This window comes from Nansenia antarctica, assembly GCF_963989245.1.
Source record: "Nansenia antarctica genome assembly, chromosome: 8".
NCBI classification, from domain to species: Eukaryota; Metazoa; Chordata; class Actinopteri; order Argentiniformes; family Microstomatidae; genus Nansenia; species Nansenia antarctica.
Genome location: NC_137678.1, coordinates 9387774 through 9402776, shown reverse-complemented (window position 1 = coordinate 9402776; position 15003 = coordinate 9387774). Strand labels below are relative to the sequence as shown.

The following is a 15003-nucleotide window of genomic DNA, read 5'->3' as shown; positions in this document are numbered from 1 at the left end:
CATTTTAATTTGGTCAGGTGTAATGTGTTCAAACACAGGGGGCGGGGCAGAACATCAGCAAATACAGCTATAGAGCTGTGGTACTACATACAACTAGGCACACTCACAGACAGACAGACAGACAGACAGACAAAGACACACACAGACAGACAGACAGACAGACAGGCAGGCAGGCAAGCAGGCAGGCAGGCAGACAGACCGAGTGGATCCTCAGTAAAGCTCCTTTCTTGGGGAAGATGGCAGAGTTCCTGGTGTCTATGGAGACGGTGTGCTGAGGAGAACACAGGTCAGAGGTCAGACAGAGGTTACTATGGAGACGGTGTGCTGAGGAGAACACAGGGGTCAGACAGAGGTTACTATGGAGACAGTGTGCTGAGGAGAACACAGGTCAGAGGTCATGACAGAGGTTACTATGGAGACGGTGTGCTGAGGAGAACACAGGTCAGAGGTCAGACAGAGGTTACTATGGAGACGGTGTGCTGAGGAGAACACAGAGGTCAGACAGAGGTTACTATGGAGACAGTGTGCTGAGGAGAACACAGGTCAGAGGTCATGACAGAGGTTACTATGGAGACGGTGTGCTGAGGAGAACACAGGTCAGAGGTCAGACAGAGGTTACTATGGAGACAGTGTGCTGAGGAGAACACAGGTCAGAGGTCATGACAGAGGTCAGCAGGACATGGCGACCTTATTGTGCTAGAACAAGAGTACAGGGTCAGAGAACAGCTCGGGGGGGTCTAGGGGGTCTAGGGGGGTCTAGGTGGGTCTGGGGGGTCTAGGGGGTCTAGGGGGGTCTAGGTGGGTCTAGGGGGTCTAGGGGGTCTAGGTGGGTCTAGGTGGGTCTAGGGGGTCTAGGTGGGTCTAGGGGGGTCTAGGTGGGTCTAGGTGGGTCTAGGGGGGTGTAGGGAGGTCTAGGAGGTCTAGGGGGGTCTAGGGAGGTCTAGGTGGGTCTAGGTGGGTCTAGGGGGTCTAGGGGGGTCTAGGTGGGTCTAGGGGGGTCTAGGGGGTCTAGGGGGGTCTAGGGGGGTCTAGGTGGGTCTAGGGGGGTCTAGGGGGGTCTAGGTGGGTCTAGGGGGTCTAGGTGGGTCTAGGGGGGTCTAGGGGGGTCTAGGTGGGTCTAGGGGGTCTAGGGGGGTCTAGGGGGTCTAAGGGGGTCTAGGGGGTCTAGGGGGGTCTAGGTGGGTCTAGGTGGGTCTAGGTGGGTCTAGGGAGGTCTAGGGGGTCTAGGGGGGTCTAGGGGGGTCTAGGTGGGTCTAGGGAGGTCTAGGGCGGTCTAGGTGGGTCTAGGTGGGTCTAGGTGGGTCTAGGGGGGTCTAGGGAGGTCTAGGGCGGTCTAGGTGGGTCTAGGGGGGTCTAGGTGGGTCTAGGTGGGTCTAGGGAGGTCTAGGGCGGTCTAGGTGGGTCTAGGGGGGTCTAGGTGGGTCTAGGTGGGTCTAGGGAGGTCTAGGGCGGTCTAGGTGGGTCTAGGGGGGTCTAGGGGGTCTAGGTGGGTCTAGGTGGGTCTAGGGGGGTCTAGGTGGGTCTAGGTGGGTCTAGGGGGGTCTAGGGGGGTCTAGGTGGGTCTAGGTGGGTCTAGGGGGGTCTAGGGGGTCTAGGTGGGTCTAGGTGGGTCTAGGGGGGTCTAGGTGGGTCTAGGTGGGTCTAGGGGGGTCTAGGGGGGTCTAGGGAGGTCTAGGGCGGTCTAGGGGGTCTAGGGGGGTCTAGGTGGGTCTAGGTGGGTCTAGGGGGGTCTAGGGGGTCTAGGTGGGTCTAGGTGGGTCTAGGGGGGTCTAGGTGGGTCTAGGTGGGTCTAGGGGGTCTAGGGGGGTCTAGGTGGGTCTAGGGGGGTCTAGGTGGGTCTAGGTGGGTCTAGGGGGTCTGGTGCGGTCTAGGGGGTCTAGGGGGTCTAGGGGGGTCTAGGGGGTGCGTACCGAGAGGGCAGACTTCAGGGTGTGTCTAGGGGGGTGTGGGGGGGGGTCTAGGGGGTCTAGGGGGGTCTAGGGGGTGCGTACCGAGAGGGCAGACTTCAGGGTGTGTCTAGGGGAGTGTGGGGGGGGTCTAGGGGGGTGTGGGGGGGGGTCTAGGGGGGTGCGTACTGAGAGGGCAGACTTCAGGGTGTGTCTAGAGGGGTCCAGGGGGGGTCTAGGGGGGTGTGGGGGGGGTCTGGGGGGGTCTAGGGGGGTGTACCGAGAGGGCAGACTTCAGGGTGTGTCTAGGGGGGTCCAGGGGGGGTCTAGGGGGTGTGGGGGGGTCTAGGGAGGGTCTAGGGGGGGCGTACCGAGAGGGCAGACTTCAGGGTGTGTCTAGGGGGGTCTATGGCGGTCTAGGGGGGTCTAAGAGGTGCGTACCGAGAGGGGAGACTTCAGGGTGTGTCTAGGGGTGTCTAGGGGGATCTAGGGAGGTCTAGGGGGGGTGCGTACCGAGAGGGCAGACTTCAGGGTGTGTCTAGAGGGATCTAGAGGAGTCTAGGGGGGTCTAGGGGGTGTAGGGGGGGCATACCGAGAGGGCAGACTTCAGGGTGTGTCTAAGGGTGTCTAGGTGGATCTAGGGAGGTCTGGGGGGGTCTAAGGGGGGTGCGTACCGAGAGGGGAGACTGCAGGGTGTGTCTAGAGGGATCTAGAGGAGTCTAGGGGGGTCTAGGGGGTGTAGGGGGGGCATACCGAGAGGGCAGACTTCAGGGTGTGTCTAAGGGTGTCTAGGTGGATCTAGGGAGGTCTGGGGGGGTCTAAGGGGGGTGCGTACCGAGAGGGGAGACTGCAGGGTGTGTCTAGAGGGATCTAGAGGAGTCTAGGGGGGTCTAGGGGGTGTAGGGGGGGCATACCGAGAGGGCAGACTTCAGGGTGTGTCCACTCTCCTCCCTCACGGCGAAGGAGGCACTGCGAGCCAGACAGCCCAGCTCCCTCCATACCCCCTCCCACTTCAGGGTGTGGTTGGTCCTCCATACTGGGAACTGAGGGGGGGGGAGAGAGGGAGGGGGGGGAATAAAAAAAAGAAAGAAAACAAAGTGATACAATTATTATTATTTCCTTTTTTTTTATGTGACCCAAATGTGAGCCACACCAGACACACAGTTAAGTGATGACATCACCAGACACACAGTGATGACATCAGACACACAGTCATGACATCAGAGACACAGTGATGACATCATCAGAGACACAGTGACGACATCATGATGACCTCACTCACGTTCAGCTCGGTGGAGACTCCGCGGTCGGTCTCCTTCAGGGAGCTCCAGGGGAACTGGCCGGTCACCTTGTACAGGTTCAGAGTCAGGCTGCACACACACACACACACACACACACACACACACACACACACACACACACACACACACACACACACACACACACACACACACGGTCAACAGGACCACTGACATCACCTCAACATTCACCTTCACCTCAACATCCACCTCAACATCCACCTTCACCTCAACATCACCTCAACATCCACCTTCACCTCAACATTCACCTGAACATTCACCTCTACATTCACCTTCACCTCAACATTCACCTCAACATCCACCTCAACATTCACCTCTACCTCAACATCACCTCTACATTCACCTTCACCTCAACATTCACCTCAACATCCACCTCAACATTTACCTTCACCTCAACATTCACCTCTACCTCAACATCACCTCAACATTCACCTCCACCTCAACATTCACCTCAACATCACCTCAACATTCACCTCAACATTACCTCAACATTCATCTCAACATCACCTCAACTAGGGCTGCAACAACGAATCGATTAAATCGATAACAAAATTCGTTGGCGACGAAATCCGTTTTTTTTTTGTTTCCATAACAAACCTACTTCCTGTTGACGCACGCCACGCTGTCTTGCGGCCGGTGTAGGCATCGCGAATCATAGCGAATCATAGCGCTACCTATGGCCGGAAAGGGCAGAACCTATGACCGGAACCGGAAAAGTGGGAAAATCCGGTACCTACACCGGCGCGGCGGCTACATTTAAATCATGCTACTCAAAAGCCTTGAGAGTGAAGCTGTCTGCTGTCTGCTGTCAGGACATGCTAGTGAGTTAGCTAGCAGGGTTAGCTCGCTGCTGCCGCTAGCTGACTGTCACTACGCTGCTCGTCCAGCTGTAGTCTGCGTAGCTGTGCTGAGAACCAGAGCACTAACTGTGTTTCTATAGAGGAGGGTTACACTAACTATGTTTCTATAGAGGAGGGTTACACTAACTATGTTTCTATAGAGGAGGGTTACACTAACTATGTTTCTATAGAGGAGGGTTACAGCTAACTTCCTATTGTTTTATTCTATAAGTCCTGCTGGGCTCAGCCCTTCCATGGTCTCCTGCTCTCCATGCAAATGCGTTAGTGTGAGTTCTGGCGAAGCGTCAGCTAAATGACTGTAATGTAATGCGATAGCCAGTGAGTGTTTGCTCGCATTCATGAATTCAATATTGCATGACAAGTGTATTTAGCTAGCTGGCTAACGTCAGTGGTAGAGCAGAGGTGATAAGCTAAAGGCTAGCTAGTGGTAGCCTACCAAGCTACCCGTGAGTTAGAGTGAGGCACTGACTGTCGCCTAGCCTATTGTATGGAGTGAGAGGACACATTGCATTGTTTTGGAGCATATCTGTTATATAAAAACATTAGTGTCTTGTCTGTAGCCTATATTGCACTTAGGGTTACTGACCTTTACATTAAGCAAAGTTATTACCTAAAACAATGCATGTATTGAGCTAGAGTTCAACTACTTTATTGAAACAATCTACCGCCATAGTCCATGGTCTGTTGTTAAACCTATTTGATGTAGCAAAGCCTTTTTTATTTATATTATTTTTTATTTTTTATTAATACTTATTCATTTTGCACATGTATATGTATAGGCCTGGCTGATTTAGAAAACATAAAATAAAATTTGCAAAATAAATAATTTTTAATTAAAAAAAATAAATATAATCGGCAAATTAATCGATTATCAAAATAATCATTAGTTGCAGCCCTAACCTCAACATTCACCTCAACATCACCTCAACATCACCTTCACTTCAACATTCACCTCAACATCACCTCAACATTCACCTTCACCTCAACATCACCTCAGCATTCACCTCAACATTCACCTTCACCTCAACATTCACCTCCACATCACCTCAAGGTCCACCTTCACCTCAACACCCACCTCAACCTCAACATTAATCTCAACATCACCTCAACATCCACCTTCACCTCGTTACTAAAATAGAAAATCACACACACACACACACACACACACACACACACACACACACACACAGCTGGTCTGGGAGGTCGTACTTGCGTTCGAAGTTCCCAGGCTGGGGTTTGAAGAAGGACAGGCCGTAGCTGGTCTCCTTGGTGCCGTACGAGAACTGGAAGGTCAGCTTCTCTGCCCTACCAAACACGTTAGGCAGCTTCAACCCTAGGACCTGGGGGGGGACACAAACACGTTAGGCAGCTTCAACCCTAAGACCTGGGGGGGGGGGGACACAAACACGTTAGGCAGATTCAACCCTAGGACCTGGGGGGGGAATCACGTTAGGCAGCTTCAACCCTAGGACCTGGGGGGACGACGACAAACATGTTAGGCAGCTTCAGACCCAGGACCTGGGGGGGGGGGGGGATGACGATGACAAACACACGTCTAACACAATACTGATATGTACAGCTGAGTATCATCAGCATAACTATGAACATGTACACCATGTTTTCTGATGATTCCATCTAATGGAATCATGTACAGGGAGAAGAGATGTCTCACATCATCTATTGCCTAACCACTTGGTCACAGACAAGCAGCACAACCCTGAAGCCTCTAGAACAGGGGTGCCCAATACGTCGATCGCGATCGACCGGTCGATCGCAAAAGTAGTATGGGTAGATCGCATGGCATTGAACAAAACCCAAAAGGAGAGAAAAAAGAAAAGAAAAAAAAAAACGTACGGCTGCAACGATAGCTTCTTATCGCGTCAGTCACGTTCTTGTTAAACACAAGAAGTCATTCAAAGACGGCGAAATTGTGAAAAAAGCGTTTCTCGAGGCTGCAGATTGCCTTTTCGATGACAGATCCACAGCGGCTGATGACACCTTGCAAGCCTGCCTACACCTTGCAACCAGCTCCTACAGCCCTGACTACTAGAAACTAGCTGCCTCCTCCCAGTGCCAGGTCTCCCACTAAGGTAGAGAAATGCATTTATTTCCTCCTTTCAAACTAGGGAACTACCTGTTTTGTATCTGGTTTACTTTTCTGTTTGTTGGATCAGTAGTTGGCTATGGTACTGCAGACTGGCTGTCAGTGTGTGAGTGAGAGAAAGTGAGTGTGTGTGTGTGTGTGTAAGAGAGAGAGAGAGAGAGAGAGAGAGAGAGAGAGAGAGAGAGAGAGAGAGAGAGAGAGAGAGAGAGAGAGAGAGAGAGAGGGGGAGAGGGAGAGAGAGAGGGGGGGGGGGAGAGGGAGAGATAGAGGGGGGGGGGGAGAGAGAGAGGGAGGGTTTGTGCTATGGCTCCCTATGCAGACTGGCAAATGTGTGTGTGTGTGTCGGTGTGTCTGTCTGTGTCTGTGTGTGTGTGTGTGTGTGTGTGTGTGTGTGTGTGTGTGTGTGTGTGTGTGTGTGAATAGCAAAGAGGGAGGGTTTGTGATGGTCTTCTCCTGTGTGGCTGTGTGACAGAGAGAGAGAAAGTGCATTGTGAGTTTACTATGCAGGCTGGGAACTGTGTGTGTGTGTGTGTGTGTGTGTGTGTGTGTGTGTGTGTGTGTGTGTGTGTGTGTGTGTGTGTGTGTAGTACATGCGTGTACGTTTGCGATGTTGAAACTAGACTGGTAGATCTTGGCAGACTGGCTACTTGAAAAGTAGATCTTGGTTCAAAAAAGTGTGGGCACCCCTGCTCTAGAATCACTATATGTGTGGTGGCCTGGGAAAACCCGTCGGATGTCGCTGGCGTTCGTTCGTGGCAAAGAGCAAATATAGATGGAAATCGCGATTTTGGCGATGTTGATATTATGTGGTATTCTAGTACTTTGAACTCCATACTACATTATGGTGAATAAACATTTTAAGAAAACAAAAGAGAAAGTACTTATTTGTATGTTTTTGTGGCGGGTAGTTTGCTAGCGAAACAACATCACGTTGAACGTGTCTCATTCTCAGTTAAGCAACGCACGCACACATGAGCGAAAGGAGAGACGATACTTCCACCTGTGTTATTGCCAGTTTACTGATGCTCACAATAAGCATAAAGTAATAACATCTTAACTAGAAGACACACAAATGGATCTGTCCCTCGCATACCGACGAGGCAAGCAGACTACCACCGCATCACAAGCAGACTAACGAGACCGGACGATCTGCATAGGCTCCTCCCCCGACCCGGAGGAGAAAGGGGAGGATTTCTCCCCTTTCACTTTTTTTGACATGCTACATTAAAATGCTCATAACTTTTTAAAATAAAGGGCTATCTCAGTCATTCAACCAGTTATGAATAGCTGAGAACTTCTAATTTATGGAAATAGTAAAAAATGAAAATGTCAAAATGCCACCATGTGAAGGGTTTTCCCAGGCCACCACACATATAAACAATCCATGAAAACTCTTGACAAAAAAACAAACAGATTTCACCACTGCCACATACTGAAAAAACAAAACCGTCTCAGCTGGGACAATCTAATCAAGTATGCCAACTTGTGCCTAGTCTACAAAGTTCTACACAATCTGACCCCACCTCCTCTCAGTGGCTTTGTAAAACAACGAGCACACACAAGTCAGATAACAAGAGGAGTCGCAAGAGGGAACTGTATTGTCCCACTGAGGAAGTCCATCTTTGGTCAGTCTGCTTTCTCATTTAAAGCTGCACAAGAATGGAACACCCTACCAAATCACATCAGGGAACCCACCACATACACAGCCTTCTCTCGACAGCTAAAGCTCATAACACACCAAATCTGCCAACACTAAAATGTAGGGATGTCCCGATCCGATACTGATACCGGATATCGACCCGATATTGGTCCTGAATGCTGGATCGGGGAACGCACCAGAAAAAAAAAGGCTCCGATCCGATCCTACTGTCATCCGCAGTCAAACTTATGTGTATAAGCGATGGGGGAATGAAAACAGTGAACAGAAACACGTGTCGCAGAAATGCTTCACGCGAGTCGCAGAAATGCTTCACGCGAGTCCTATATGCGCTTAAAATGCGCATAGCGCTGTGTGCTTCCGGTTTCATTACAAAGAGGTTAACCCTATATGTGCCTGACGTCTAACAACATTCAAATGACTCTAACTTCATATTTTTTCGGATTTCAATGTATGACACATCATTTGAAAGCTTATGATCCGTAGTTCCAATCCACAACACGTCGCATGTGTTGCTTTAATAAAGGCTGGCAGTCTTTAATTTAACTGTTGTTGGTGTGGACTATATACTGGGGAGGTATTTGTTATTATTCAGGGGTCAAAAAATGTATACAAATATCGGATCGGTATCGGTATCGCCGATACCCGAAGCCCAGGTATCGGTATCGGTAGTGAAAAAGTGGGATCGGGACATCCCTACTAAAATGCCTATGAATGTGACAGTGCTGAGCTGCTTGCCTGTGCCTTTCATTGCCATGCTGTCCCGCTGTCTTGTCTACGTAACCTTATGTCTATGTCTGTGTCTGTAGTGCCCATGCTGTGCTTCACCGTTGTGTGCCGCCCTGTGATGTACCCTGTCCTGGTGCATGCTGACTGTAATGTAGCTCCATGTGCTTTTAACCCTGTAATGTGCATGTTGCTTGTAAGGCGTTTGTATTGTACTATGTTCGGCTTTGATGTCTGTGCCTCTATGTAATATGTGTGTTGCTTTTATGCCTGCCTAACCAGTATTTGATTTGTTGATTTTAATTGTTTTGATTGTTTTAGGTTTCCAAGTGCCAACTGAACATCTGGCCAGGGACTACGGACTTAAACTAGCCTGATTGGCTAACTCCGGCATATTGCATTTGTGTCTCATATGTATTTTAATATGCACTGTCCCTGTGAAATAATAAACTAACTAAACTAAAAAAAGAGCAAGGGACCAAGAATAGACCCCTGAGGGACCCCACATGTGATGTCAACAGAAACAGAGTCTCCCAGAACAACAGAGAAATTTCTACCAGCTAGATAAGATTTAAACCACTCTAATACAAGTCCTGAGAGACCAACACCGTTTTCTTAATGATGTATTAGAATAGTGTGATCTACTGTATCAAAAGCAGCACTCAAATCTAACAAGACAAGAACTGATACACCACCAGCATCTATGATAAGTCTGAGATCGTTTACAACCTTTACTAATGCAGTCTCAGTACTGTGGTTAGAACGAAAACCTGACTGAAATTTCCAAGAACAGAATTATCTTGCTTTCCTTTCTTACGTAGTGGTTTTATAATGGAAGATTTTAGGGGAGTGGGAAAGATGCCAGTTGATAGAGTTCACAATTTCTAATACATCGTCAGTTAAACAGTCAAAAACACTTTTGAAGAACCATGTTGGGATTGGATCAAGTGAGCATGTTGAGGATTCAATAAAAGTGAAACAACTGTTTTTAAAGTATGGGGGTTGATGAGCTCAAATGAATCCATGACAGCAATAGGCATACTAATTCATCTGGGAGTAGAAAATTAGACTTTGAATTCTCAAATGATATTTCTGATCTTATAATGGAAATCTTTTCTTGTGTGTATTAATGTGAGTGTGTGTGTATGTGTGTGTGAGTCTCACCATGCTTCCTTCGTTTTTGGTGTTGTAGCTTCCTATCTGTGTGTGTGTGTGTGGTGTGTGTGTGTGTATTAATGTGTATATATCTCACCATGCTGCCTTCGTTGTTGCCCACCATGGTGTTGTAGCTTCCTGTTAACCTCTTCATCTCAGTCACCTCGAAGGTCACGTCCAGACCGTTAGGCAACGCATCCTTACCTACACACACACACACACACACACACACACACACACACACACACAGCAAGCAGTGACCAGAGACCCTGTCAATAAGGCTGACTGTGATAGAGCTCTCTCTCTCTCTCTCTCTCTCTCTCTCTCTCTCTCTCTCTCTCTCTCTCTCTCTCTCTCTCACTCACTCACTCTCACTCACTCACTCTCACTCACTCTCACTCTCACTCTCACTCTCTCACACTCTCTCACACTCTCTCACACTCTCTCACACTCTCTCTCACACTCTCTCTCACACTCTCTCTCACACTCTCTCTCACACTCTCTCTCTCTCTCTCTCTCTCTCTCTCTCTCTCACTCTCTCACTCTCACTCTCACTCTCACTCTCTCACACTCTCTCACACTCACTCTCTCACACTCTCTCACACTCTCACACTCTCACACTCTCTCACACTCTCTCTCACACTCTCTCTCACACTCACTCTCACACTCACTCTCACACACACTCTCACACACACTCTCACACACACTCTCACACACACTCTCTCTCTCTCCCTCCATACCTTCTGACGTGTCAATGACGACCTCCACCTCTTTGAAGACGCCCAGACGGAGAAGCTTCTGCCTGGCGATGTGAGACTTCTTCATCACCTGAGAGACACACACAGCTTATTAAAGATATACCACACAGCTTATTAAAGATATACCACACAGCTTATTAAAGATATACCACACAGCTTATTGAAGATATACCACACAGCTTATTAAAGATATACCACACAGCTTATTAAAGATATACCACACAGCTTATTAAAGATATACCACACAGCTTATTAAAGATATACCACACAGCTTATTAAAGATATACCACACAGCTTATTGAAGATATACCACACAGCTTATTGAAGATATACCACACAGCTTATTGAAGATATACCACAGCTAACCCTAATCAAACAGTGATGTTCTAGTGCTCCAGGCTGGACTCTGGCGTGTCTTACATCTATCAGGTTCTTGGCGTTGAACACCTCAGAGATCTCATATCCCAGCAGGTCCTCCTTGGTTCTCCCCAAACCTTCGATGTTGACATGTTGAACAACAACCTGCACACACAAGACGAGTCAGACACCCTACATAACATGGTAAACAGACTGACTTATATAGACTGACTTATATAGGCTGACTTATATAGGCTGACTTATATAGGCTGACTTATATAGGCTGACTTATATAGGCTGACTTATATAGAAAGACTTATATAGAAAGACTTATATAGACTGACTTATATAGACTGACTTATATAGGCTGACTTATATAGGCTGACTTATATAGGCTGACTTATATAGACTGACTTATATAGACTGACTTATATAGACTGACTTATATAGACTGACTTATATAGACTGACTTACATAGACTGAATTATATAGACTGACTTAAGTCTTATATAGGCTGACTTATATAGGCTGACTTACATAGGCTGACTTACATAGACTGACTTATATAGACTGACTTATATAGACTGACTTATATAGACTGACTTATATAGACTGACTTACATAGACTGACTTACATAGACTGACTTACATAGACTGACTTACATAGGCTGACTTATATAGACTGACTTATATAGACTGACTTACATAGACTAACTTATATAGACTGACTCAGCTACCATGCAAGGCGCCGGCCCGCTCATTGGGAACAATTTGGGGTTCAGTGTCTTGCCCAAGGACACTTCGACATGTGGCCAGTCGGGCCTCGAACTGCCGATCTGCCAACCTTGCGATCATTAGACGCCGGCTCTACCTCCTGAGACACAGCCGCCCCCCACATCCTAACCCTAACACCTAGAAGATGATCTACACAAAGGAAAGGCTTTCATAAGCAGCAGAGATGTCCAGGTTAAGGGTTAAAGGTTAAAGGTCACTCACATCCTTGTTCTCCAGGACTTCTTTCTTGGGTTCGTGCTCTGCCTCCACCCCCTCGATGACATCATCAGGGTGCACCCCCAGGTCACGCCCGTGCATCGGTAACGGGTCCAGGCTCTGCACACACAGACACAGACACACACAGACACAGACACAGACAAGGCTGACACATCTTAGCCATCATGTTTTTGTTCTCTGTGAACTAGGGATGGACGGTTTTTCGGTTAAACCGAAAACCGGGGTTTATAAAAATAGAAACGGTTTTTTATCAAAACCGTCTGAAACCGTTTTTTTTTTTTTTTTTTTTTTTTTGAAGAATAAAATAGAATAAGAATAAAACTGGAACATGTCACATGTTTGTCGTGTGTGAAAATAACAATGATACAGTCTGAATCTGCCGCGCAATGAGTGAGAGGTTTGGTCAGTTGTGAAGAATAACTGAGGATTAATATCTAATTGGGATTATATTTAAGGGTAACGAATCACTCTATGGGAAAGATAGTTGCCTTCAGTTATTGGTAGATAGGAAAGGTTTTTTACAATTACTCGCTTACATTTAATAAGATCATTTTCGCTGCTCTCTGTAAAGCGCACCACACTTTTGTGAGAAATGCGCTATAGAAATAAAATGTGATTTGATTTGATATCAATCAATCAATCAAACTTTATTTATGTTCTATAGCACAAATCATGCATTGAATGTAACTCCAAGTGCAGTATTTACTAAACCACAATATAATAAAACAAGAGCTATACGGATCAAGAGTGTTTGTGCACAGCGCCACTGTGTGTGAAGGCGCTACTGAAAGTGATGACAGAACGCATGTCTCAGAAGATACGCGGTCACTTAGTGACGCAAAGGTAGTTCTGTATTTATCTCTATCTGTATTAGTACATTTATTTTGAAAGCTCTATTTTGACAGCTCTACCATGGGCACTTTTATTTTGATGGGGCATTCTTTGTTGACTGACTTACGACAGTTCAGGACGAGTCAGTCTCGCGGCATGTGGTTTTTATGAAAAGCTTTAAGTATGTTCACTGCATAATTCTAAGTCTAATATTTCAGTGATTATTGAGCAGTATTCAAATATTTAAATACATTGAGCAGCAGCTGAAACTTTGTCTAAGAACCAAGATATTGAGAAAGCAGTTCATTCAATGAAGACGCTGTTCCAAGAGATGATCTTCCGTGCAGGCGTGCACCCTGGATCAGCGGAGCTGGTGTGTTAAGTGTTCATGTGTTTTCATGTATGGTGTAGCTTACAAAAGTCTGCCTTTCCACTTATATTTGTGAAACTAAGTAGCCTAAATGTGTTGCGACTGTGCTTACGGTGTTTTAATGGTGTTCGACATGAGTGTATTGTAGCAGTAGGGCTCAATTATTTGAAATTGGCGCTCTTTAAAAAAAAAAAAAAAAAAAAAAAAACTTTTTTTTTTTTTTTTTTTTACTGTATTTTTCGGTTAACCGGAAAACCGCGGTTTTACTCTCTGACGGTTTTTCGGTTTCAATAATTGGAAACCGTCCATCCCTACTGTGAACTTGACAACACAACTGTAGCAGACCAATGGTTACTGGCCATTCAAGGACTGACTCCTCTATACCCCCCGCCCCCAAACAGGATGAACTTCACCCCCCCCAGTCCCACCCAGTCCCCCCCTCCAGCCTCCTTCACTCCCCCCAACAGGATGAACATGTTTGATGTCAGGAGGAGCTGTTTTTGCACATAGTATTATACTGTACATATTGATAACCACTGCTTTGTACATATCTACTGTATATCTTACTGTACATACCTCACCTCTGTATATATAATATATATATATATATATATATATATATATATATATATATATATATATATATATATATATCTATGGCTGCACTATGCACTGTCTGGCTGGATGCTAAATGCATTTCGTTGTCTCTGTACTTTGTACATTGTACTACTATGCCAATGACAATTACATTGAATCTGACGGACTCGCATCGCAATAATACAATAATCAATATGCACGGAAGACATTGAAGCCATGACATTGTACTGACGGTTAGATAGATAGATGTGATAATGAAGGTTTGTTAGATAGATAGATAGATGTGATAATGAAGGTTTGTTAGATAGATAGATGCATGTGATAATGAAGGTTTGTTAGATAGATAGATAGATGTGATAATGAAGGTTTGTTAGATAGATGCATGTGATAATGAAGGTTTGTTAGATAGATAGATAGATGTGATAATGAAGGTTTGTTAGATAGATGCATGTGATAATGAAGGTTTGTTAGATAGATAGATAGATGCATGTGATAATGAAGGGCTGGGCCGTTCATTCAGAGCTGCACCACGGCCTCTGATCCTCCCAGAGAACACAGAGTACCAGACACATGCAGCCTGCTGGGGAGGTCAACCACAATAACGTCTTCATTTCTCCTAGTTTACAGGTCAGAGTCTCACCCTGGCGTGGACAGTCCCCATGGTCACGACTCAGCTCTTCTAAACGCGTCCTCGTACTCTCAGAAACACATTGACAGAAGGAAGAAACCCGGACGACGTCTTAGATCCTCCAGCAGCGAGCAGCCTTCATGGGAGACGCCATGACACTCTGCTGCTCCCCGTCCGAGCGCTGTGATTGGTCAGAGATGAGTCACCTGTCATTGAGAAGTGGGCGGGGCCAGATATATCGGAAAGAACGATCCTATGCATTATGTGGGATTGGAGCGCTTGTTCGTTTTTTTATTTTATTTTTGTATTCTCTTTCTTTATTCTCTATCTTTTTCTTTAATCACGATTTAGTGAGTCTGCGGACCTGTTAGAACATGATACATAGAATATGCTCATGTACACTGTTTTAGTAGCTTCATGTATGCACACACACACACACACACACACACACACACACACACACATATATATATATATATATATATATATATATATATATATATATATATATATATATATATATATATACACACATACACGTCCCTTAGCAACGTCTCGTAAGCATCAGTCGAATGATGCGCCAGGCTGTTGTTGTTGTTGTTGTTGTTGTTGTTGTTGTTGTTGTTGTTGTTGTTGTTGTTGTTGTTCAGTGTTGTGCAACTAAATTGTTTTTGTTTGAAGAACAGATGGGTCAGATTATTCTCATTGCTCCAACGGATTTCGAGTCAACAGGTGAATTATTAC

General features: G+C 46.3%; 1 protein-coding gene across 1 annotated transcript in view; it reads right to left on the bottom strand.

The window, feature by feature from the left end:
- The window catches only part of LOC308163650 (sorting and assembly machinery component 50 homolog A-like), a 20267-nt gene extending 5855 nt beyond the window's left edge, over nt 1-14412 (bottom strand). Inside the window, exons 1-9 of the mRNA XM_080537825.1 lie at nt 14272-14412; nt 11819-11932; nt 10886-10987; nt 10448-10535; nt 9805-9911; nt 5275-5405; nt 3169-3256; nt 2801-2929; nt 200-271 (exon numbers count right to left, since the gene is read on the bottom strand). Of these exons, the coding sequence (XP_080393951.1) occupies nt 200-271; nt 2801-2929; nt 3169-3256; nt 5275-5405; nt 9805-9911; nt 10448-10535; nt 10886-10987; nt 11819-11932; nt 14272-14292 (852 nt within the window). The 5' untranslated portion in view covers nt 14293-14412. The remainder of the gene's footprint in view (nt 1-199; nt 272-2800; nt 2930-3168; nt 3257-5274; nt 5406-9804; nt 9912-10447; nt 10536-10885; nt 10988-11818; nt 11933-14271) is intronic.
- Nucleotides 14413-15003: the final 591 nt, after the last annotated feature.